The sequence below is a fragment of the Maylandia zebra genome, linkage group LG22, assembly GCF_041146795.1.
Source record: "Maylandia zebra isolate NMK-2024a linkage group LG22, Mzebra_GT3a, whole genome shotgun sequence".
Taxonomy (NCBI): domain Eukaryota; kingdom Metazoa; phylum Chordata; class Actinopteri; order Cichliformes; family Cichlidae; genus Maylandia; species Maylandia zebra.
Genome location: NC_135187.1, coordinates 33,857,119 through 33,883,864, shown reverse-complemented (window position 1 = coordinate 33,883,864; position 26,746 = coordinate 33,857,119). Strand labels below are relative to the sequence as shown.

The 26,746-nt window shown below is 46.5% G+C and overlaps 1 protein-coding gene across 3 annotated transcripts in view; it reads right to left on the bottom strand.

The window, feature by feature from the left end:
* The window catches only part of gabbr1b (gamma-aminobutyric acid (GABA) B receptor, 1b), a 127,259-nt gene extending 104,534 nt beyond the window's left edge, over positions 1-22,725 (bottom strand). For 2 of the 3 annotated variants that reach the window (XM_076879120.1, XM_076879121.1), the window contains exon 1: positions 21,346-22,724. In XM_076879120.1, coding sequence (XP_076735235.1) covers positions 21,346-21,603 — 258 coding nt within the window. In that variant the 5' untranslated portion in view covers positions 21,604-22,724. Of the gene's footprint in view, positions 1-21,345 lie in introns of all 3 variants that reach the window. The other variant, XR_013095155.1, reaches the window with a different exon arrangement.
* Between the last annotated feature and the right edge of the window lie 4,021 nt (positions 22,726-26,746).

Below are 26,746 nucleotides of genomic sequence, written 5' to 3'. Positions count from 1 at the left end.
TATTTTTGAGGAATAATTTTATTATTGAACAACAACCATGTTCTCAATGAACCCAAAAAACTCATTAATATCAAAGCTGAATGTTTTTGGAAGTAGTTTTTAGTTTGTTTTTAGTTTTAGCTATTTTAGGGGGATATCTGTGTGTGCAGGTGACTATTACTGTGCATAATTATTACGCTACTTAACAAAAAACAAATATATACCCATTTCAATTATTTATTTTTACCAGTGACACCAATATAACATCTCCACATTCACAAATATACATTTCTGACATTCAAAAACAAAACAAAAACAAATCAGCGACCAATATAGCCACCTTTCTTTGCAAGGACACTCAAAAGCCTGCCATCCATGGATTCTGTCAGTGTTTTGATCTGTTCACCATCAACATTGCGTGCAGCAGCAACCACAGCCTCCCAGACACTGTTCAGAGAGGTGTACTGTTTTCCCTCCTTGTAAATCTCACATTTGATGATGGACCACAGGTTCTCAATGGGGTTCAGATCAGGTGAACAAGGTGGCCATGTCATTAGTTTTTCTTCTTTTATACCCTTTCTTGCCAGCCACGCTGTGGAGTACTTGGACGCGTGTGATGGAGCATTGTCCTGCATGAAAATCATCTTTTTCTTGAAGGATGCAGACTTCTTCCTGTACCACTGCTTGAAGAAGGTGTCTTCCAGAAACTGGCAGTAGGACTGGGAGTTGAGCTTGACTCCATCCTCAACCCGAAAAGGCCCCACAAGCTCATCTTTGATGATACCAGCCCAAACCAGTACTCCACCTCCACCTTGCTGGCGTCTGAGTCGGACTGGAGCTCTCTGCCCTTTACCAATCCAGCCACGGGCCCATCCATCTGGCCCATCAAGACTCACTCTCATTTCATCAGTCCATAAAACCTTAGAAAAATCAGTCTTGAGATATTTCTTGGCCCAGTCTTGACGTTTCAGCTTGTGTGTCTTGTTCAGTGGTGGTCGTCTTTCAGCCTTTCTTACCTTGGCCATGTCTCTGAGTATTGCACACCTTGTGCTTTTGGGCACTCCAGTGATGTTGCAGCTCTGAAATATGGCCAAACTGGTGGCAAGTGGCATCTTGGCAGCTGCACGCTTGACTTTTCTCAGTTCATGGGCAGTTATTTTGCGCCTTGGTTTTTCCACACGCTTCTTGCGACCCTGTTGACTATTTTGAATGAAACGCTTGATTGTTCGATGATCACGCTTCAGAAGCTTAGCAATTTTGAGACTGCTGCATCCCTCTGCAAGATATCTCACTATTTTTGACTTTTCTGAGCCTGTCAAGCCCTTCTTTTGCCCCATTTTGCCAAAGGAAAGGAAGTTGCCTAATAATTATGCACACCTGATATAGGGTGTTGATGTCATTAGACCACACCCCTTCTCATTACAGAGATGCACATCACCTAATATGCTTAATTGGTAGTAGGCTTTTGAGCCTATACAGCTTGGAGCAAGACAACATGCATGAAGAGGATGATGTGGACAAAATACTCATTTGCCTAATAATTCTGCACTCCCTGTAGAGGACTCGTGCTCCAGGAGACGTTTTGTCGTGGACTCCGGCTCCCAGAAGAGCCTCCTTCCCCCGACCGCTGCCGACAGACTAGCAGCGAATTGCGGGCCGCAGCTCATTGCAACTAATGGCTCTCCCATCACAACGTTTGGGGAAAGGTTGGTGACTGTTTTCATGGCCGGGATTTCCAGTGGAACTTTGTTGTTGCCGCTAGCTCTGTACCTATTTTAGGTGCTGATTTTCTGTGTGCCCATGGACTGCTTGTCGATGTTGCAACAGACGTTTAATAGATGCTCTCTCGTTTTCTTCGCTACCCTGTTTTACTCGGGATGCCGAGCCCCTGATTCGGGCTAATGTAGTGATCTCCGGGGATGCTTTTCAGCGTTTGCTTTTATAGTTTCCTTCACTGTCTGTCCCTAATTTCTCTAGCACGGTAACGAAACACGGGGTTGAGCATTATATTCCCATGGTCGGGCCCCTGGTGTTCGCGCACGCCGCCTCGACTCCGCGAAACTGTCCGTTGCTCGGGAAGACCCGAGCGATGGACAGTTTGCAGTCATGGAGCGCCTTGGCGCCTCCTCCTTGAATCGCTACCTTATCGTGGTGGAGGGGTTTGTGTGTCACAGGGATCCCAGGGGCTATGTTGGCCCTGGGTGAGGGACCAGACAAAGAGCGATTCATAAGACCCTTATGAAAAGGACACCGAGGGAACAGTTTACCCTGCCCGGGATAGGGTTACCGGGGCCTCGCCCTGGAGCCAGGCCCGGGGAGGGTGCCCGAGGGCGAGCGTCTGGTGGCCGGGCCTTAGTCCATGGGGCCCGGCCGGGCACAGCCCGAAGAGGAGACATGGGCCCATCCTCCCGCAGGCCCACCACCCGCAGGAGGCGCCATAGGGGTCGGGTGCATTGTGTGCCGGGTGGCGGCCAGGAGCGGAGGCCCTGGCGGACTGACCCCCGGCTGCCAAGACTGGCAATAGGGACATGGAATGTCACCTCTCTGGTGGGGAAGGAGCCTGAGTTAGTGCGTGAGGTTGAGAGGTACCGGCTAGATATAGTCGGGCTCACCTCTACACATGGCTTGGGCACTGGAACCAGTCTCCTGGAGAGGGGCTGGACTCTGTCTCAGTCTGGAGTTGCCCTTGGTGAGAGGCGGCGGGCTGGGGTGGGTATCCTAATATCCCCTCGGCTTGCTGCCGGTACGTTGGGGTTTTTCCCGGTGGACGAGAGGGTTTGTTCCCTGCGCCTTAGGGTCGGGGAACGGGTCCTGACTGTCATCTGCGCTTATGCGCCGAGTGGCAGTTCGGAGTACCCAGCCTTCTTAGAGTCCCTGGGGGGGGGGGGTGCTGGAGGGTGCTCCACCTGGAGACTCTGTTGTCCTGCTGGGAGACTTCAATGCTCACGTAGGTAACGACAGCGAGACCTGGAGGGGCGTGATTGGGAGGAACGGCCTCCCTGATTTGAACCCGAGCGGTGCTCTGTTATTGGACTTATGTGCTAATCACAGTTTGGCCATAACGAACACCCTGTTCGAACATAAGAGTGTCCATAAGTGCACGTGGCACCAGGACGCTCTAGGCCGTAGGTCGATGATTGATTTTGTAATCGTATCAGCAGACCTGCGACCATATGTTCTGGACACTTGGGTAAAGAGAGGGGCTGAGCTGTCAACTGATCACCACCTGGTGGTGAGTTGGATCAGGTGGCGGGGGAAGACGCTGGACAGACCTGGTGCACCTAAACGCGTAGTGAGGGTGTGCTGGGAACGTCTAGCAGAGGCCCCAGTCCGCGAGATCTTCAACGCACACCTCCGGCAGAGCTTCAACAGCATTCCGAGGGAGACTGGGGACATTGAGTCCGAATGGACCATGTTCAGCGTCTCCATTGCCGAAGCTGCTGCATTGAGCTGTGGCCGCAAGGTGGTTGGTGCCTGCCGTGGTGGTAATCCCCGAACCAAATGGTGGACACCAGAGGTGAAGGGAGCCACTAGGCTGAAGAAGGAGTCCTATCGGGCTTGGTTAGCCTGTGGGACTCCGGAGGCAGCCGACAGGTATCGACAGGCCAAGCGGAATGCGGCTCGGGCAGTGGCTGAAGCAAAAACTCGGGTGTGGGAGGAGTTCGGAGAGGCCATGGAAAAAGACTTTCGGACTGCCTCGAAGAGATTCTGGCAAACCGTCAGACGTCTCAGGAGGGGAAAGCGGTGCTCTACCTGCACTGTGTATAGTGCTGGCGGAGCGCTGCTGACGTCGACTGAGAAAATTGTCAGGCGGTGGAAGGAATACTTCGAGGACCTCCTTAATCCCACTGACACGTCTTCCGAGGAGGAAGCAGAGTCTGGGGATGAGGGGAATGACCCGCCAATTTCCGGGGGCGAGGTCACTGAGGCAGTTAAACAACTCCTTGGTGGCAGAGCCCCTGGTGTTGATGAGGTCCGCCCCGAGTTCCTGAAGGCTCTGGACGTTGTAGGGCTGTCCTGGTTGACACGCCTCTGCAATGTTGCGTGGAGATCAGGGGCAGTACCCGTGGACTGGCAGACCGGGGTGGTGGTCCCCATCTTTAAGAAAGGGGACCGGAGGGTGTGTTCCAACTACAGGGGGATCACACTCCTCAGCCTCCCTGGGAAAGTCTATGCCAGGGTGCTGGAAAGGAGAGTTCGTCCGTTAGTCGAACCTCGGATACAGGAGGAACAATGCGGTTTCCGTCCTGGTCGAAGAACACTGGACCAGCTCTTTATCCTCTCCAGGATACTTGAAGGTGCATGGGAGTTTGCCCAACCAGTCTACATGTGTTTTGTGGACTTGGAGAAGGCATTCGACCGTGTCCCTCGGGGTGTCCTGTGGGAGGTGTTGCGGGAATATGGGGTGTCTGGCCCATTGCTACGGGCCATTCGATCCCTATACAACCGTTTCAAGAGCTTGGTTCGCATTGCCGGCAATAAGTCGGACTCGTTCCCGGTGGGTGATGGGCTCCGCCAGGGCTGCCCTTTGTCACCGGTTCTGTTCATAATTTTTATGGACAGGCTTTCTAGGCGCAGCCAAGTGGCGGAGGGCTTTCGCTTTGGTGGCCTCAGAATCTCATCTCTGATTTTTGCAGATGATGTGGTTCTGTTGGCTTCATCGGGTGAGGGCCTCCAGCTCGCACTGGAACGGTTCGCAGCCGAGTGTGAAGCAGCGGGAATGAGGATCAGCACCTCCAAATCTGAGGCCATGGTTCTCAGCCGGAAAAGGGTGGAGTGCCCACTCCGGGTCGGGGATGAGTTCCTGCCCCAAGTGGAGGAGTTCAAGTATCTCGGGGTCTTGTTCGCGAGTGATGGGAGAAGGGAGCCGGAGATCGACAGACGGATTGGGGCTGCAGCTGCAGTAATGCGGACGCTGCACCGGTCCGTCGTGGTGAAGAGGGAGCTGAGTGTAAAAGCGAAGCTCTCAATTTACCGGTCGGTCTACGTCCCTACTCTCACCTATGGCCACGAGCTGTGGGTAGTGACCGAAAGAACGAGATCGCGGATACAAGCGGCAGAAATGAGCTTCCTCCGAAGGGTGGCTGGCCTCTCCCTTAGAGATAGGGTGAGAAGTTCGGCCATCCGGGAGGGGCTCAGAGTAGAGCAGCTGCTGCTCCACATCGAAAGGAGCCAGCTGAGGTGGTTCGGGCATCTGACAAGGATGCCCCCTGGGCGCCTCCTGGGTGAGGTGTTCCAGGCATGTCCCACCGGGAGGAGGCCCCGGGGCAGACCCAGGACACGCTGGAGTGAGTATATCTCTCGGCTGGCCTGGGAACGCCTTGGTATTCCCCCGGATAAGCTGGAGGAGGTGGCTGGGGAGAGGGAGGTCTGGGCCTCTTTGCTTAGGCTGCAAATAAAGAAAAAACAACTATATGTGCTGTTCAAGATCCATCTGGGTATATGACCCGAAACAAATAAAAAACATTTTCAGGGATTTCTATAAAACGTTGTATTCACCACAAATAAACCCATCTAAAAAAGAAATTGATCAGTTTTTGGACAACATAACTCTTCCAAAATTATTGGACACTCAAGCAATGGCACTGGATTCACCACTGACACCAGGTGAACTCCAGGAAGCCCTGATAAGTATGCCCAATAATAAGGCTCCAGGTCCAGACGGCTTTCCTGCAGAATTCTACAAAGAATTCTGGTCGATTCTAGCACCAGTTTTCTACAGAACATTGTTGGAAATTAAAGAAAAGGGCAGACTTCCATCAAATATGAATTCTGCAAACATTAATCTCCTGCTAAAACCAGGCAAAGACCCTGTATATCCCTCAAGCTATCGTCCAATATCCCTTATAAATGTAGACCTTAAAATAATCTGCAAAGCTCTCTCAAAGAGACTGGAGAAAATAACCCCCCTCTTAATTCATCCTGACCAAACTGGTTTCATAAAAGGTAGGCACTCATCAACAAATACACGTAGACTACTTAATTTGATAGACTACTCATACAGTAAAAACCTAGAAACTACAATATTCTCTTTAGATGCAGAAAAAGCATTTGACAGAGTTAACTGGAAATTTCTATTTGCAACTTTACACAAATTTGGTTTTGGATCCTCTTTCATAAACTGGTTAAAAATATTATATAATTCCCCAACAGCTTGTGTCAGAACAAATGACCAGACATCCTCCAGCTTCTGTCTCTTGAGGGGCACCAGGCAGGGATGCCCACTCTCCCCTTCACTGTTTGCAATTTTTATTGAACCACTAGCAGCAGCAATTAGACAGAATTCAGTAATTAAGGGCATAAAATGCAAGAATGTGGAACATAAAATCAGCCTTTATGCGGATGATGTGTTACTCTTTCTCCAAAATTCGCAAACCAATATCTCTGGGGTGATTGAATTGATAAACTCTTTTGCAAGAATATCAGATTACTCAATTAACTGGTCAAAATCTACAGTTCTACCGATTAATTGCTCCCTCCATAATTCCTCTTCTACACCACTGCAATCGGGAAATATAAAATATTTAGGTATTAATGTTTCTCCCAAGCTTGCAGATCTAACTAAATTAAACCATATCCCACTTTTAAAGAAGGTAGAAGATGATCTGGCTAGATGGAAATGTCTACCCATATCACTCATGGGAAGGGTTGCCGCTATAAAAATGATGGTCTTACCAAAAATAAATTATTTATTCTCAATGATCCCAACTAAACCGCCACAAGATTGGTTCAGATCTCTAGATTCATGTATGTCCAAATTCCTTTGGAAAAATAAACCCCCACGTATAAGCTTAAAAACACTACAAAAGACCAAGGATAAAGGAGGACTAGAACTGCCTAACTTTCAGCACTACTTCTTAGCCAACAGGCTTCAGTTTATCTCAGGATGGCTAAAACATACCCTCTTAGATGAACCTTGGCTAGATGTAGAACAAGAACTTTGCAATAATCTAGAGATCTCAGACCTACCATTTATCAGCTCAAACATCCAACGACATGAATGCTTTAAAAGCATCAACATCAGCTCTTCTCTGACAGCATGGTGGGAGTTTCTAAAATTGACGGCGTCTTCATTAATCCCATGCAAACGTACACCTATCTGGAACAACCCTGACATATTACAAAACAATAATATGATAAACTTTTCAGATTGGAGTGGTAAAGGAATCAAATATTTAGAACATATACTAGAAGGAACAGAATTTATCTCATTTGATGGACTAGTTACACAATATGGAATCAACAAGAAAATATTTTTAGAATATCAACAAATTGCTTAAAAACCTTTCATCTAATTAGAAATCCCAGACTTCAATTAATTCAATACAAAATATTACATAGAGTGCACTATACAGGTCATCGGATGTTCAAGATGGGCTTTACGTCTACCAACAACTGCTCACACTGCCAAACCAATTCACCGGACAATTATATCCACGCTCTTTGGTTCTGTCCACCAGTTCAGAAGTTTTGGCGCGAGATATGTGAAGACTTATCGAAGTGTCTGAAATGTAACATTCCAACTTCCCCCTTAGTGTGTTTGTTGGGCAGCTTAGATAATGTCACTTCAGAAAAGAATATCGCCCATATGGTTTTCACTGCCCTATGCATAGCCAAGAAAACAGTCCTCATGAACTGGAAAAATAAAAATAATCTTAATTCTAACCAATATAGAAATTATCTATTAGATTACATTAGTCTTGATACAGCCTCTGCCACCACATCAGATCAATTGCTCTGGGCTCCTTTGATCAGCTCCATTACCTAGTGGGGGTGGGGGGTCATAGTTTGGTCCCACCTTCACTGTTGTGATTGGTGTGGGGGTAGGGACAGGCTTAGGGCATCGGGGGGTTTCCCGGAGGCATCTTCCTTGGGGGGCTCAACCCGGGGTAGCGGTCATGTCCGGTTAGGGGCTCTGTTGGCTCTCAGGTGACCGTTTCCTCGCGGCTGCGTGCAGCGGGGCTAGGGGAGGGTCTGTGCTGACGGACGTGGGTTACTGACCTGGTAGCCTGGCTGCCCCTGGGTGGGTCCGGGATGGGCGTGAGGTTCTGGGGGCGCTCCGTCTCTGGGCTGGGGCCCGGGCCGGGCCTCGGGGGCTTGGGTCCTGGTTGGTGTGTTGCCGGGGTTGTGGGCGGGTGGGTGCATGGGGGCCCAGCCCTGGAGCAGGGTGCCGCCGGTGCATCGAGCCACCTGGGGGGCTCTTCAACTGGTGGGGGAGATTGTCACATCTTGCAGGAGCTTTCCTCTCCTCGGGACTTCTTTGCAGGAGGGGGAGATACAGGAGAGGTGGAGGAAGATCTCAGCCTGGGTGTTTATTGTCTTATGTAGTCTGGAAGATGAGTGGATGGTGGGGTGGGTGCAGTTTTCTCTGTGGTGGGGTTGGGTGGACTGTCCCGGGCTCTGTGGGGCCGGGCGGCGCTGCTGCACTGGGCCCCGGTCTGGATGGGCCTGGGCCCCCTTTCCCTGGCGGGTCGCGGAGTATGGGGGTGCCTACTGGGGTCAGCGGGGGAGCTGGCCCCAGGGAGGGGTCACTTGCCCCTCCCTTCCTTCCCTCCCCATCTCCAGCTGCCTCCCTCTTCCCGCTCCACCACAACCACCCACACATGCAGGACCTTGGAGTAGGGGTATGTCACCAGGGTGCAGAGGAGACCCCCCCGTCCCCTTCTGGCTGCCTCTGCCTCAATTTTATCCCACAACTTAGACATTCACATTACTCACACTCTCATTACACATACATATAGGATCTTGGGGGTGGGCACGATACACGGAATCCAAAGTACCATCAGGGTGTACACCCCACCCCTGGCGTCGTTGCCCACCTCTCAAGGTTAAATACACGTAGACATTGAGGGCTAGCAGGAGGGACCATGCGCTTACCTGCTGCTCTCTGGCAGGTAGCTCCAAGCCCTCCTGGGTTTTAAATGCACCTTAGAACACACATGCATCAACACTACAATGAGCGGGTGGAGGGAGGTTTGGAGTCTTCTCTCACCCCCGTTCTCTGCGACCTGCTGGAGCGGGGGGGCTAGGTGGAGGAGTTGGCCGTCCGACTGCGGTCTGGAGTGTGGGGCCTCCCTGCTGCTGCTGCCTCCCCCCACCGCAGGGAAAAGGGTAACACCACCTGGGTCTGGGTGCAGTTCCCCCTCCAGGGGCAAGGGTACCTAGACCCGGTTTGTAGAGTACGCTTGGGGAGTGTGATCGTGTGTACAGCGTCTCTTTATGTCTGTCTCCACGTTGGTTAAGTGTGGAGTAAGTGCATATGAGAGCATGAGGGTGGGAATGGATGTTTGTATATGTGTGTGCCTGTATGTCTGTGTCTATATGTCAGGTTGGGTGTCAGGCGCCACCTCTCTGGGGACATCTCAGGCCTTCCAAGGTTTGGAGGCCTATCTCCCCCTACCACCACTTCCCCTGCCAGTGGCGGACTCCCTCAGACATCGGTGCGTTGGTGGTTCTTTGTGTCCGGGGATGGGCGTCCAGGTACACACCGGCTCACTCCTTGGCGGCCGCTCATCGGGGCCTGGAGCCTGGGGCTCGCTCGGTCCACTTCGGAGGTGGGGTGCCCCCGGCCTCTCGGCCTGGGGCTCGGTCACTCAGGCACGGCTGGCTGCCGGCGGAGCTCACGGGTGCGTCACTGCAATTCCCCCTGGCTTCTGCTCCGCGGCTGCTGAGTGAGCCCTCATCTGGGACTCTCCTCAGCTCTTTCTGGGACAGTGGCGCGGCTGCCCCTCTGTTGGTCTTCCTTGGTCTCTTGTGTTCTGGGGGCCTCTGGATGTCTGGAGTTTTGATCTCCTCCATACCTGCTTCATGCCCTGGAGGACGGGGCTGTGGCCCCCCCACACCCTCTAGCAGATTATTACATGAAGGAACCTTTCAAAAAAACAAGCGCGTCCATGCTCACAGGTGTACACACGGGTGATCACACCCACAAACTACACCCTTTTTGGCTTCTACCTCAAAGCAGACTGTGTTCTGTTGATCTTATGTGCTGCACAATAATGTTTAATATTTAGTATTTACTGTCATATTCCCATATATCATTGTGATGTTGTTTATTCTATTACTCTTGTTCTCTTCTGCTTGTTTTCTTTTTTCTTTCTCAGCAGGTGATCCAGGTGATCGATAGATGCATTTTCTTTTCTTTCTTTCTTTTTTTTTGCTGCCCGTTCTGTTGGTTTTTGTTTTTTGCCCTTCTCCCCCGTCCCTCTTCTCAGCTGTTTCTCTTTCCCTCTTTCTTTCTCCCCTTCTTTCCTCCAGTCAAGTCTGTCCTGTATTCAGTAAGTGAAAATAAAATAAACAATAAAAGGTGAATCAAATGGACCATTACGGCAAGGCTGGGATGGTCAATTTGGTAAAGTATATCCGTTGGGCATCTTTCTTTGCCTTTAGACAACAATTCTGATGGCAAAAGAGCCAAACGGGACAGGCAAAAAAAAAAAAAAAAAAAAGGGATTGCGTAGCGCGGTTAAAGAAGACCTCGGGGTTTCCCCGGCTGAACTGGTCCTCAGCCAGCTCCTCCGGGTCCCGGGGAATTCTTACCCGAGAGCCCCCCGTGTTTCGATACCTCTGTGCTGCCTTTTCGCCCCCCAAGGGACTCATTTCCTGTTCTTGGCCCTGTGCACCACTGCCTGCCTGACACTTTTGTTCCGAGGTCATTGGACTCTGCTCGTTTCATTTTCGTCAGGCATGATGCCCATAGGACTCCGCTGCGTCCACCATATGACGGGCCATACAGGGTTCTTAAAAAAACATTTCATTTTGGACTTTCAGCAGGAGGTTGTCTCTGTTGACAGACTTAAGCCTGCACATGTTCTGCAAGATGATCAGGTGGTCCCGGCCCAGGCCCCTCGCCGTGGCCGCCCACCTGCCACCGGGCTGATGGATTCTGTTTTTTTCCCCCAGGAGCGCCCCACAACCAACGGAGCCTGAGCTGTCTGCAGCTTTTTCTGACTGCCAGTGCCAGCTTCGCTCCCGGGCTGGGTTTCCCTTTGTCACCGTTCAGCCGTTCCGGCCATTTGCTTAAAACCCCGGGTCCTGGACTAGTTCTGCTGGGTGTTTGGGGGGGGGGGGGGGCCTTGTGTGGTGGACCACTAGAGGGCTCCACTCACACCCAGTGTTGAGGAAGTGTGCTGCTGTGTTTTGTGGCACGATGTGTTCAGTTGATGTTGGAGAGGAATAAAGAAGGAGTGAGAACTGAGAGCTCTGTGTCGTCCATGCTTACCTCCACAGTAGTTCCACGCAGATTCATCAGGGATCAAAAACATTATTTCCTCACTTTATGAACAGAGAGCTGTGTTTGAAGCAGGACACTGACAAGGGAAGCTAGCAAAACTTGTGAGGAGATTTACAGTATTTCATATTGGTCCACATTTAAATGTATCTGTTATAAAAAGCTTTCATCAAATTTAATAATAATAATAATAATAATAATAATGGATACTTTATTGATCCCCATGGGGAAATTACTTGTTTTTCTCTGCATTTGACCCATTCACTCAGTGAAGCAGTGGGCAGCCCACTAAGCAGGCGCCCGGGGAGCAGTGTGTAGGGACGGTACCTTGCTCAGGGGTACCTCAGGGTAGCCGTTAAGTGGATTCGAACCGCCGACCTTCCGATCATGGGGCGACCACTTTACCTACTGAGCTATCCCTGCCAGATTTGTTATCACCCATCATTAGTTAATGTGTATGTAACTGAAACTGTTTGACCTGACTAACTGTTTGGGTCAACCTAATCTTGATGTTTTAAAAAGGGGGTATTCATACATGTAATCTATTGCTGTCTAAGGGTTGTAGTATCACAGTGTGGTAATTATCAAATTTAATAAGACTGATTTTAGCTCACTGGTTTAGAAGTAGACTAAACCAGACTTGTTAAAACACCAAAGTTAAAGTAGCACACTAATCCATGTTAGTGTGAAACTCTTGTTTTCATCAATGAAGTCTATTTACTGAAAAGACATAAATAGACATTCTATTATTTTCGGTTAGACAGGACTGATGGTTTGCTGCTGATCCCATTGTAACCACTTGATTGCTTACCTCAAATTTTTTTTCCATTTTTTGAAATTTGTTTAAATGTTTTAAATAATGAAGACAAACGAGTTATACGAGTTACTACCTAAGACCGAGTTAGGTAGGCTTCTTAAACTGCAAAATGAAAGCAGAGTTTCAGTCATAATTTCAGAAACAGCAAAGGGAAAATATAATCTCACAAAAAAAATAGTTAGTTAACAGCCTTGAACTAAGCTTAATCAGTAGCTCATCCAGTTCACAATCCATCATTATTCACAGTTTATTGTAATGTGTCATGTAGTGAAGAAAGTGATGTGGTTGTATTGCACAAACTAATGAGAATCTAATAACAACAAATATGACCTTGACCTTGAGGAAAATTTGGCGAAAAATCCATTAGGTGATCAGTGTGTGTAATTTTGATTAAATTCAGTCTAATATTCTAAGAGGAGTCACCATGGCATGAGCTCATCACTCCTTTGGGTAAGTAAATGAGTTTAGGAGGAAAAAACTTCAATTCAAAATCCCCAAAAGTTGATTCTGTTCATCTGGAAGTAACATTTTCAGTGTGAGAAACAATTCATTACTCATTCATTACTTCTTCAGTCTCAGCTGAATGCACGTTTCACCAACCACATAAACAGTACATTTGCATAATGACTGACACTAGCACAACTCACGAACATGACCATGGATTGTCATGACAATTTGCATATTAATGATCAAGGAACTGACTTCACAGTCGATTGTTCATCAGTGGTTCTAGTTTCATTCATTATGCAATGTTCTGATTATGTCACGGTTTGCCGGGGCAAGCCGTGTGGAATATGAAATAGGACCCAAAATGCGGCAGCTCTGGTGCAGATGAGTGTTTATTTACAGGGGTGTGAGTACAAACAGCGGTGGCGACAAAACATGAAACCGGAAACCTAAACTGGGTAAACTAATAAGACAAACCAGAATGAGGATGCAGGGAGGTCCGGAGAAATACATACGGGGAGACCGAGGGGAAACAACACAGACGAACCAGCGATTACCAAGACAGAAAATACAACTTAAATACACTCAGAGAACACAGGGAGATTACACACAGGTGGGAGACACAGCTGGGAGTGATTAACATGACGAGACCAGGGAGGCAAACTGAAAACACTCACATAAGACGCAGACCTTCACAATAAAACAGGAACACACGGGGGGGAACAGGGTAAACACCAATTAGAGAACAGAACCAAAATCGTGAAGAGAAAACACAAAACGCTGGGTCAAAAGGACCCAGGATCATGACAGTACCCCCCCCCCCCTCCCAAAGGCTGGCCCCAGACAGCCCAACAAGAAACAAAACAGCCAGAAAAAACAGAAAACAACCCGACCAGGGCGGGTGGCGGGGGCCCAGGAAGGAGGGCTCGAAGCAAAACAAAACCGGAGCACCAGAAGGCCAAAAGACAAAAACAAAAAACGAGTCCAAAACCAAAAGAAACGAAGCACACCAGAACACAGGAAAAAACAGAGTCCAAAACAGAAGAGTTCAGGGGGCTGACAGCACAGGAGTCCAAAACAGTTCAGGGGGCCGGCCAGGGGGCCGACAGCACAGGAGTCCAAAACAGTTCAGGGGGCCGGCCAGGGGGCCGACAGCACAGGAGTCCAAACAGTTCAGGGGGCCGGCCAGGGGGCCGACAGCACAGGAGTCCAAACAGTTCAGGGGGCCGGCCAGGGGGCCGACAGCACAGGAGTCCAAACAGTTCGGGGGGCCGACCGTGCGGATGGCAACGGTGGCCACTCAGGCGATGGCGGTCCGGGGGCCGGCCGTGCGGAAGGCAACGGCGGCCACTCAGGCGATGGCGGTCCGGGGGCCGGCCGTGCGGAAGGCAACGGCGGCGACGAGGGAGACGACGGAGCAGTTCAGGGGGCCGACCGCGCGGAAGGCAACGGCGGCGACTCAGGCGATGGCGATCCGGACCAGGCGAAGCACAGGCAGAGGCCGGACCAGGCGAAGCACAGGCAGAGGCCGGGCCAGGCGAGGCTGAAGGCACGGAGGCCGGGCCAGGCGAGGCTGAAGGCCCTGGAGCTGCAGCAGGCGAGGATGATGATGGAGCTGCAGCAGGCGAGGATGATGATGGAGCTACAGCAGGCGGCTGGACGGGCTGAACGGGCCCCTCGGACCCTCCAGCGGAGGCAGGAGGCTGAACGGGCCCCTCGGACCCTCCAGCGGAGACAGGAGACGAAGGCCGGAGCGGTCTCTCGGACCCTCCAGCGGAGACAGGTGACGAAGGCCGGAGCGGTCCTACGGACCCTCCAGCAGAAGTCACCACTAAGCCAGCAGTCATGGAATCCTCTGGCAAACACGAAGGCAACTGACGATGCACTGAGCACTGGCTCTGCCCAGGCAACGCTGACATGGTGCAGTTCTCAGGTGGCTGCATAAACTTCAGGGGTCCAGAATCAGCCGGGGACTGAGACCTAGCCTCTGGGGAAGCCCTGGAGCGGCAAACTGTGCCAATGGCGGCTGAACCATGAAAAGCACCTTGAGGTGAAATTAGACTTTCTCCCTGCATGGAGTGAATGAGTGAAACCGGTGATACTGGAGCCAGAGCTACGGGTAGCGGGGGCACTGGAGCTACTGGGGCCTGCGCTACGGGTAGCGGGGGCACTGGAGCTACTGGGGCCTGCGCTACAGGCGGCACTGGAGCTACTGGGGCCTGCGCTACGGGTAGCGGGGGCACTGGAGCTACTGGGGCCTGCGCTACAGGCGGCACTGGAGCTACTGGGGCCTGCGCTACAGGCGGCACTGGAGCTACTGGGGCCTGCGCTACAGGCGGCACTGGAGCTACTGGAGACTGAACTGAGGGCGGCACTGGAGACTGAACTGAGGGTGGCACTGGAGACTTAACTGAAGGGGACACTGGAGACTGAACTGAAGGGGACACAGGAGACTGAACTGAAGGAGGCACAGGAGACTGAACTGAAGGAGGCACAGGAGACTGAACTGAAGGAAGCACAGGAGACTGAACTGAAGGAGGCACAGGAGACTGAGCTGAGAGGAGCACTGGCTGCGGGGGAGCTAACCGAGCTGAGAGTGGCTGCGGGGGAGCTAACCGAGCTGAGAGTGGCTGCGGGGGAGCTAACCGAGCTGAGAGTGGCTGCGGGGGAGCTAACCGAGCTGAGAGTGGCTGTGGGGGAGCTAACTTAGCTGCCGGTAGCTGCACAGGTGATAAGCAGCTCGCGTTGACATCCGCCACACAAAACGCAGCCCCTGAATGAACAGTCATGCAGTCCGAAAATGAAAAAGAGTCCTCACTCACCACAGCCGGCGATTTAGAAGCCCGAACGTCCGGCTGTGGGGTGGCGCTCTTGCGGCGCGATCGCTGTTTCCTCCCCGCAGACGGCTCCGACGGGCCGGGCAAGATCACATCCGGTGAGTCGGGCAGCGAGGCAGGAGTGGCTGAGAGAAGGTGCGGTGTGAGCCGGAGAAAAGCCTGCATGGTCGGAGGAAGCGACTGCAGAAGCCATGGCAGGCCAGAAAAGAGCCGTTGTAGCCGACTTTCCACGGCACGACGAAGCTCCTCTGGAGGGTTCTCCAGCCATAGCCCGAGGAGAATCTCCACATTGTACGCAATGTCGTCCTGGAGCTCCTCGGACGGATTCACTGCCGCTGGGTCCATGGTGGCTGGTTCGTACTGTCACGGTTTGCCGGGGCAAGCCGGGGCAAGCCGTGTGGAATATGAAATAGGACCCAAAATGCGGCAGCTCTGGTGCAGATGAGTGTTTATTTACAGGGGTGTGAGTACAAACAGCGGTGGCGACAAAACATGAAACCGGAAACCTAAACTGGGTAAACTAATAAGACAAACCAGAATGAGGATGCAGGGAGGTCCGGAGAAATACATACGGGGAGACCGAGGGGAAACAACACAGACGAACCAGCGATTACCAAGACAGAAAATACAACTTAAATACACTCAGAGAACACAGGGAGATTACACACAGGTGGGAGACACAGCTGGGAGTGATTAACATGACGAGACCAGGGAGGCAAACTGAAAACACTCACATAAGACGCAGACCTTCACAATAAAACAGGAACACACGGGGGGGAACAGGGTAAACACCAATTAGAGAACAGAACCAAAATCGTGAAGAGAAAACACAAAACGCTGGGTCAAAAGGACCCAGGATCATGACAGATTATAAGGTTGGAAAAACTTGCAGTCAGCTGAGTGAAGAAGTCATCGTAAACCCTACACACAGATGTAGGGTTTACGATGACCATAATCAACTTTTTTGGATTTCCTTACTTGGACAATTGAGCATGCTTTAAGACATTATTATTCAAAGAAGTTAAGTCAGTTAAACTAAGGCCTTTGAGGTTTCACTATAGAATTACTTTGTATTCAGTAGCATAGACTGAGTGTCACTTATGGGGAAAAAATTATATACAACTATTAATACACTAATTAGTCCCCATCTCACCCCTCCACTGTTTCCACAACCTGTTCCCATCTCCCTGGGAAACTGCAAGTTCTACTCCTACACGGAGGAAGAACAGTGCTTGTCCACACTAGTAAAGTGTGTGTTTTGTTGTATTGTTGAAAACAGGGCTTAATTTGTAAAATCTGAAAGTCAGGAAGACAGAGAACGTCAAGGAAAAGAAAAAGACATTAAATGCATTTTTTAAAAGTCCACGAACACACTACATTTGTAGAGCAGAGTTCTCCTATACTGGCTTCTGCTCACTGGCTTCCTGTTAAATCTAGAATTGAATTTAAAATTCTGCTCCTCACGTACAAGGTCTTGAATAATCAGTCTCATATCACCCCATTAGAGCACTTCGCTCTCACACTGCAGGCTTACTTGTGGTTTCTTAGAGTATTTAAAGGTAGAATGGAGGGCAGAGCCTTCAGTTTTCAGGCCCCTCTTCTGTGGAACCAGCTTCCAGTTTGGATTCAGGAGACAGACACTATCTCTACTTTTAAGATTAGGCTTAAAACTTTCCTTTTTGCTAAAGCATATAGTTAGGGCTGGACCAGGTGACCCTGAATCCTCCCTTACGTAAGCTGCAGTAGTTGTAGGCTGCTGAGTATTTCTTCTTCACTCACCTTTTCCCCTCACTATGCGTCTATATACTTCTCTGCATTTAATCATTAGTTATTACTAACTAATGATCCCTTTACACAGCCCCGAGCATTTGTCTTTCCTCCGATAAGAACCTCTCCCCCCAGTCTTTACACTCCCTGCCACACCTCAGACTTGCTGAATAAACGTTAATTACCCGTCACAAGAACGCCACCGCGTGGACCGTAGGTTTTTAGCGACACTCCACCTTCCCAAAAGAATCTCTTATTACTCTCTCGTATTTAAGCTAAATATGGCAAGAGGCAACAGATACATAACCTTGATCTCAGGTACCATGCAAGTACATACATGAGTGTTATTCCATTTTTCTCCATAAAATGTGACCAGTTTGACTGAGGAAGATACAATATTTATACATACTGTAGTATAGTGGTTCCTTAGTGAAGTGTTTTACACATTTTCATGAAAAGCAAACCCGGTTTCATTCTACAAATCCCTTTGGGGTTACATCATTTAGGGCATCCAGTGTAAACAAAACAAAACAAAACAAAAAAACCAAACATGTATAACTATCGGTGTTGACAACCATATCTGAATAAGTTAGTAGCCCAAAGTAGCTTTGAAACATACTTTAGCATCAACTGTGATGATACTTGATTTGACCCAGTATGTCCTGCACCCACAGGGTTTTTGTTGTCTTGGGTTCGTGAATTCTTTGTGAATGTGATTTTGGGTTTGTGGTTTTATTGTTATTCCAGTGTTTGATGTTTTTATTTCTATGGGTTCCGGATTTCTTTATTCTGGTTTTCTCATAATTTCAAGCTTTATTTCCTGCAAAAACGTTGAGTGTTTCCTCCCAGAAACATGACCAGATGGCATCTAACGAGACAACTCTGGATAGCATTGCCTCCAATAACACCGTGGTCATTTTTGACCAGCATATGTCCTTCAATGCACATAGTAAACACACGTGAGTTCTACTTCACTCAGCTTTTTCTCACTGTGTTTATACACCACTCTGTATTTAATCATCATCATCTCTGATGATTATTCATCTCTGGCTCTCTTCCACAGCATGTCTTTTGAATGTAGTGAATGAGGTTCTTTAAATATACAATTTGGTATCTAAGTATTTGGACAACAACACAGTTTATATTTGGTTTTTTACACTTTGCCTAGATTTTACCCAAAAAAAAGCCTGCACGATTTTGGAAAACAACATTTTGGAAAGAAACTAAGATGAACTTGTAGAAGAATTATGAGGGGACAAAAGTATTGAAAAGGAAATGAATAGTTCATGACTCAAAGGATACTGCATCATCTGTGAAACATAGTGTTATCGTATGTGTGTGGCAGCCACTGGAGCAAGGTCAGTAGTGTTTATCGATGATGTGATTGCTGATAAAAGCAGTAGAATGAATTGTAAACTATACAAAGCTATACTTTCTGCTCAGATTCAGCCAAATGTTCAGTTGAAACTCAAAATCTACCCTTCATTTGCATCTTTTCATTTGAGATTAAATTCACTGTGCAGGTAAACAGAGGCAAAATTGGAAACAGCCCCCATCCCTCTCTCTCATGGACCTAATTTTATAGAATGGATGGTTAAATGTGGCTTCAAAGTGCTTTAAGAGGTCAGTAAAATGAGAGACCCACTGCAACAGATGATTCAGCCATTTTTTCTGATCTCTCAGAGATCTCTTTGTGTGGTTCCGGACTATGATCTGTGGGAGATCCATCAGAGCATGCTTAGTGTAATGTGCAGTTGGCCTGGCACAGCAGTGGAATAGGTTTAGTCATCTGTGATTGATGAGTGACCAAGCTAGTGCTTGTTACATTTGGCTAAGTGTGCTAAATATGGTTTTCTCACCACAACAGGTTTACATCATGCATCCGTCCATCTGCTCCTGTTGTGTCATCATACAAGGTGCATGATCTTGCCTTATTCTTGTAGCCAAATCTGTGTTTGTTTGAACTGCAGTTGTCGTGGTTACTGTTGTCACGCCAACCTACACCCCCACTACCACCACTCCTGGATTTTGAAGTAGAGATCCAATGCAGAGCAGCTTGAACCAATCACAGTGATGCTTCTTGGGGAAAAAAGAATACACTTGTCACATTAAATTTAACTGTTTATATGTGTGTGTGTGTGTGTGTGTGTGTGTGTGTGTGTGTGTGTGTGTGTGTGTGTGTGTGTGTGTGTGTGTGTGTGTGTGTGTGTTTACATTCTGGAAACTAACTGAAACTAACAAATAAAATTAAAATATAAATTAACTATAAAATACAAAATTATAATAACGCTAAATTGCAAGTCTCGATCAGTTGTGCCAGAAAAAATGTGCCGGAAGAAGCAGACGCACTGCCTGTTTTCCTGTCGGAAAAAGCTGCCCGTCTGCAGTTAACCATGTTTATATTCTTGTGACAGTCACTTTCGCTAACTCTAAAGTCCAGCTGCACTGAACACATGGTGTATGCAGACTGTTCATGCAGTGCATTTGACGCAAAATGAATGCTTCTTATTGGTTTTGCCTGCAGCACATTGTGCAGGACAACTGCCAAAACAAGATGAACTTTTATTTTAATGGGTGATCTTGTGTCTTCAGTTATTCCATTCATGTAATATAAGGAAGTCATCATCCATAGAGCAGTTCTCATAGACTTCAGCCTGTTTTAGCTGGTGCTGACAAAAAAATTGCTAGAGTCAATGCCTGTATACCAAATCTTTAACTGAAACACAAAGCTGTTATTATCCATTTGTCTATAAAAAGAAATCAAACACCTAAAAAGATCAAGGGCAAACACAAGCTTTCACTGACAGTGATTTCTTTAAGCCCTTAGAAGTTATTCTAGGCTTGTCTTATGCCTCACTGAGCATTCGGTGTTGTGGTTTTGGAATCCTCTTAGCTGTCGGCCACATCTATGGCGAACAGAAACTTGTATTGTCAGTTGTGGAAAATGTGACTGTCACCATCTAATCTGAGACTCTGTAACCTTTTCCAGGTTTATTCAAGTACAAAATTCTAGATTATGAGCCTCCTGAGATGTTTTCATATTGTTGTTCACTTTGATGAAAAATGTGACCATATATATGGGTTCAGTCTCAAGTCAGCCATCTCCAGAACCATCTCCAATTTGTATAAAAATGTTATTGCTATTTTACTGCATGGAAAACATTTGAATTCATGATACCATGTTGCTTTTGTAACATTCAAGTTGCAGATTGAATGCAGACAGAAATAGATGAGTTTCCACAGTGAGCACACACAGAGCCATTAGCACAGAGTGTGGTGCTGTTTGAACATGTGCAGGCTGTATAGCTGCTGTTCTTTTGCAAACAAACACAGATGCAGTTTTCACATCACTATACAGTAGGTAGAGCATATCTCTTGGGCTGCGACCCATTTTATGGCCTGAATGCTGCATTTTAAAAACATACAGAAAAGACTGCCACTTATTCTTCTGATGGCATAACATGATCCTGGAAATGTGTCTGAGGGGTGCAGAGATATCTGATATGTGGAGGGGAGACAATCTATGCCTTTAATTTGGTGATTAATGGTCCTTCCACAAAAGTCATAAGTTTAGCATTTTCTGCACACTTTCATCCCATGACTACTGCCACTGTTAAATGTCGATTAATAGATTTATTATTTATTCTTTCTGGATCGACAGAGACAGTAATAGAGTGATAAAAGTAAAAACTTTTGACACAAACTTTTGTTGTTGAAAAAAGAGTGCCGTTAGAAATGTTGGTTCGCCAATAATAAATAATTTGGGTCCCATGCTATATGATTAGCCTTCCACCTCTAGTTATAAATGATTGTGGCTCATTGTTAAAGAATTTTAATCATCAGCTCTGCGGGTCTGTGTCAATTAATTAATTTTTGTCCAGATGTGTTCAGCCATTTTTACCAGTGAAGGGAGTATTTTAACCTAGAAAGTCAAATATTATTTTTAATAACTGCTTTGTAAAACATTATTGAATGCAAATTCAGCAATGTTTAGTAAAGCTATTAGTTTACACCTACACGTCTCATTAAAGTTGCCTTAAAAATATTAATATAGCCATATCAGGCTACGCTCCTTAACACCATTCAAAAGAAACAGAAATTCTAGTGTTAGTTTTTTTGTTTCGTTTTTTTGTGTTGTGCCCTTGTAGCCTTTGTTGTGTTGCAGCAGGTGCTGACTTATATGAGAAGTCCTACTAGATCTGATCAACATTTGCACACATGCAGTTAAAGCTGGAAAGAAATTAGGGTAAGCCTTCGTCTGTACTTACCATACTGTCATAATGTATCAGCTCCAGCTCATAGTCAGGCAGGATGTCTGTCCTATTATTCACCAAGTCCAGGGCCATCTGAGCAGCGGGGAGGCAGGCTTGTCCACCAGGCCAGCCTCCACTCATGGGAAACAGGGCTCCAATGTAGAGCTTCTTCTTGCCTAGAGCCGGGCAGGAGCAGGATAGAACAGTAAGGATAAAGGTCAGAGAGTAGCGGGAGACCGGCCTACGGGGGAGGTTTTGGCAAAGCCTTTTCATAGCTGGGGGATGCTGAAGGTTGAGCGAAGCTTGGAGTCAGTGTATTCCTTCTATACACTTTTCGGCTTGGAGGGAGCAAGGTGGTATTGCGTGTGGCTCGTGAAGAATGAAATTCTATGAATGAGCACACGCTGGTGTTCCTGAGAGAAGAGAGCCCATTTGCAATTCTGTGTTATTTACATAATTTTAATGTGATCGTAAGCTTTTTGCAACCGACAAACAATTCAAATCAACGCAGATGACTGTCATCAAGCTCTTCTCCCGTTACATTAAAACTAGGAAACCTATCATCGCTTGTGTTTGGAACAGAACTTGTAAACACGCAGCTTCAACGCTTTTATAAAGTACTCTGTCCACAGGTACAACGATCTCCATCAAACTTATTAAATGCAGCTGGTAAACCGGGGGGACAATTCATTGGCAGAAAGCAGCTTTAAAGTTGCTGGAGTTGAATAGAAGGTTGAGATTGGTGACTGAATCAGGCTTCAGGCTCTTTCCACCGTCTAAGGTACCGAAAGTGTCGGAGGCTGCCTGGATTTCAGCTTCTCTCTGTTTCCAGGAGATAACCGATTGCTGTAACGATGCTTTCCTTTTTCTGCTTATGAAAAATTGAGAACCATCCACACCGAGCCCACGAAGACACGCGGAGATTTAATTTGTCCTCTCCGTCATTTATCTGCCCTTCTCCATCTTATCCGCCTACATCCATAGCCTACTCACGGATCTCCAGTCCAAAGCCTTATTAGAACGTTTTAAACATGTTGTACACAGACCACACCATACAAATGAAAAAGCCTGGCTTTCAGTAATCCAATAGGAGAACGGTCGACTAGACAGCAAGGTCGATCTTCAGATGAAAAAGTGGCCTCGGTGTTGCTGGAATGCAGTCGGCCGCTCGGGAGAGAGCCGAGAAAAATGACGGGAGCTGCTGAGCCCGCTGTGGCTGACTGCAGCAGCGTGCGAGAGCGGAGAGAGAGAGGAGGAGGATGCTTCGTCCCTCCGTTTCACAAACCACTTTACAATCCCTTTACACAGCCCCGAGCATTTATCTTTCCTCCGATAAGAACCTCTCCCCCCAGTCTTTACACTCCCTGCCACACCTCAGACTTGCTGAATAAACGTTAATTACCCGTCACAGGAACGCCACCGCGTGGACCGTAGGTTTTTAGTGACACTCCACCTTCCCGAAAGAATCTCTTATTACTCTCTCGTGCGTTTGCCGATCACAATTACAATACCAACTGTATTCTCGCCAACATGGAAAAACATCATTAAGATTATAATGGCTAAAACTGTCCTCTGAAATTCATTCAGTCATGTCAGTTCAGTCATGAAAAGGGCAGGACCGGATTTACACAGTACATGTACATTTTAGCCCCCCACCCTGCTGAGGGAAACCTCCGACCCTACTGGTCTTATGACTCTCTCGTATTTAAGCTAAATATGACAAGAGGTAACAAATACATAACCTTGATCTCAGGTACCATGCACGTACATACATTTCAAATTCAAATTCAAATTTTATTTGTCACGTACACAGTCATACACAGTACGATATGTAGTGAAATGCTTGGACAACTGCTCGTGACCTAAAGAAAACAAAAAAGGAAAAGGCTATGAATAAGATAGGAAATAAATATGAAAAATTAAAAAGGGTAAATTTAACTAGGAAGGAATAAAATATAAATTAAGGTTAAAAATGAAATAACTGTACAACACAAATTAGAATGAAGGGTAAATTTAACTGGGAAGAATAAGATAAAATATATAAATTAAAGTTGAAAATAAAATAACTGTACAACAAAATACACAATATAGAACTATATAAGAATGTATGAAGAAATCTAAATATAAATAAATATATACACAATAACAGCAGCTGTACAAGTATTAACCGGAAATGAAGAATATAGTGACCAGTGTTGTGCAAAACCAAAGTCCAGAAAGTCCAGTGTGTGTGTAAGAACTGTATGTGTGGGTCAGTACTGTGTGGTGGTGTGATTGAGAGACCGTATCGCCTGCGGGAAGAAGCTCCTCCTCAGTCTCTCTGTGTTGGTCTTCAGGGAGCGGAATCGCTTTCCTGACCTCAGCAGAGAGAACAGTCTGTTGTTGGGATGATACATGAGTGTTATTCCATTTTTCTCCATAAAATGTGACCAGTTTGACTGAGGAAGATACAATATTTATACATACTGTAGTATAGTGGTTCCTTAGTGAAGTGTTTTACACATTTTCATGAAAAGCAAACCCGGTTTCATTCTACAAATCCCTTTGGGGTTACATCATTTAGGGCATCCAGTGTAAACAAAACAAAAACAAAAAAACCAAACGTATAACTACCGGTGTTGACAACCATATCTGAATAAGTTAGTAGCCCAAAGTAGCTTTGAAACATACTTTAGCATCAACTGTGATGATACTTGATTTGACCCAGTATGTCCTGCACCCACAGGGTTTTTGTTGTCTTGGGTTCGTGAATTCTTTGTGAATGTGATTTTGGGTTTGTGGTTTTATTGTTATTCCAATGTTTGATGTTTTTATTTCTATGGGTTCCGGATTTCTTTATTCTGGTTTTCTCATAATTTCAAGCTTTATTTCCTGCAAAAACGTTGAGTGTTTCCTCCCAGAAACATGACCAGATGGCATCTAACGAGACAACTCTGGATAGCATTGCCTCCAATAACACCGTGGTCATTTTTGACCAGCATATGTCCTTCAATGCACATAGTAAACACACGTGAGTTCTACTTCACTCAGCTTTTTCTCACTGTGTTTATACACCACTCTGTATTTAATCATCATCATCTCTGATGATTATTCATCTCTGGCTCTCTTCCACAGCATGTCTTTTGAATGTAGTGAATGAGGTTCTTTAAATATACAATTTGGTATCTAAGTATTTGGACAACAACACAGTTTATATTTGGTTTTTTACACTTTGCCTAGATTTTACCCAAAAAAAAGCCTGCACGATTTTGGAAAACAACATTTTGGAAAGAAACTAAGATGAACTTGTGTGTCCTTGTCCTGTCTTTTTCCTCTTACCCCCAACTGGTCGTGGCAGATAGCCGCCGGTCCCTGAGGATGGCTCTGCTAGATAATGCTTCCTGTTAAAGGGAATTTTTTTTCCCCCACTGTCATCTGATGGGGTTTTCTCTCTCTCTCTTATTGTTGGCTCTTTACAATGTAAAGCACCTTGAGGTGATTAGTGATGGGATTTCCAGCTCTTTTTAGAGATCCGGCTCTTTCGGCTCGGCTCCTAAAAAGAACAGACTCTTTCGGCTCCCAACCGGCTCTTCAGGTTGTTTTCTTGCTTTAATTAATTTGTTATTAACAACAATATAAAATTATGCACAAAAGGAATTACTATTTTTTTTTTAAAAAATGTGGTTTTATTTATATATGTTTATGTATAAATATATACGGTGGCCCCTAGAAACAAAGCACGTACAAACTCCAAAACACATTTCTAGCATGAACTGAACTTCCAAAACAGATCTACCTAGATCGCTTAAATTACACAATTGAAAGCATATGTGTATTGTTTGTGTGTTTATACACAAGCACTCATAATAATTCAAATTTTAAAAAAAAAGTTCATTTACCTGTTACTACCACACACCAAATCCGGTCGTTGGTACTTGCTGGCTTGTGTAGCCACTAGGTAACAAAAGCTCAACACTGCGCCCAGCATCCTAGAGCACTTCTGTTGTGTTTTGTACGTGTTTTGGAGTTAGTATGTGCTTTGTCTCTAGGGGCCACCATAAATATACTTTTATTTATTCACTCCACATAAAATGTAATAAATAAATCATATAATACAAAAACCAACTATTTACATTTCAACTTTTAACTATTTAAATTTTCAGCTTTTTCCTTTGAAACACATTTAAAGTGAAACAACACAAAACACTGCAAACCACAACACAATTAAATATAAATTAAAATATGAAAACAAAAAGCAGATGCACCTTCTCTGTCATATGGGCCTGCATGAATAAACTTTCTGTATCCTTTATCATCCGCAACTGAAAATAGTTGTGGATGATTACTATACCTTTCTAATGTGACGTTGTTGTCCCTGGCTCTCTCTCTCTCCCTCCCACTCTGTTCCTGTACTGCATCTAACTACCGCCCCTCCCCTCTCTGCTCAGCGCATAGCACAAGGCTCGCGTGCGGAGTGAAGCGGAAAAAAAGTGTGAGAGAGAGGGTGAGAGAAAGGAAAAAAAACCCATGGCTCCCAATCCAGTTGTTCAGTCTGACGTCACTAGCCGTGTCTGGACCTAAACTCTGCTGTAGGTCCATATATCAAACGATCACGATGGCATTATTGAGAGTTGAAAAACTGTCTAAAGTCTTTCATCTTTAATAAAATGATCAGCGTTCTGCTCTACCAGGTGTAACAATTGAGTTTAACATCCAGGCATCCATGAAAACGGAATTTATGACATTTAATGGAGTTAGAAGTTAGCAGGAAGTTAGCTCGCTAGCTTCTATCTAAATACAATATAGCATGTCCTGACTGCGGGGTTTTGGAAACAAATTAAAACGTACAGCTCTGTTATCACTTCCAGCATAAATGAAGACAGAAAACTTCGAACACGTCATTCACCTTTTCCTTACTTGCAGATTGGACTACTGCAATTCATTGTATTTTGGTCTCGACCAGGCCTCCATTCATCGTCTTCAGATGGTCCAAAATGCAGCTGCTCGCCTGCTAACTGGTACCAAGCGGAGACAGCATGTAACCCCAGTTTTATCTTCTCTACACTGTCTCCTACAGGATCCAATTTAAACTTTTACTTTTTGTTTTTAAGTCACTTAACGCCCCTTCTTACCTGTCTGGGCTCCTTTCAGTTTATGCTCCAGGAAAAACCATGAGGTCTAGCTCAAAATTAATGCTATTCACATGGACTAATCTCAAATTTTGTGGTGAAAGAGCCTTCTCTGTGGCAGGTCCCAGACCTTGGAATAGTCTTCCCCTAAATATTAGATCTGCACAAACACTCGATCAATTCAAATCACTACTAAAAACACATTTTTATGCCCTGGCTTTTATCACACTATGAGCCAAGCATTTTGGTCTTATTTAATAGTCTTAGTTATTGTTTTAATTATTTTATTGTCCTATCATCGTATTATA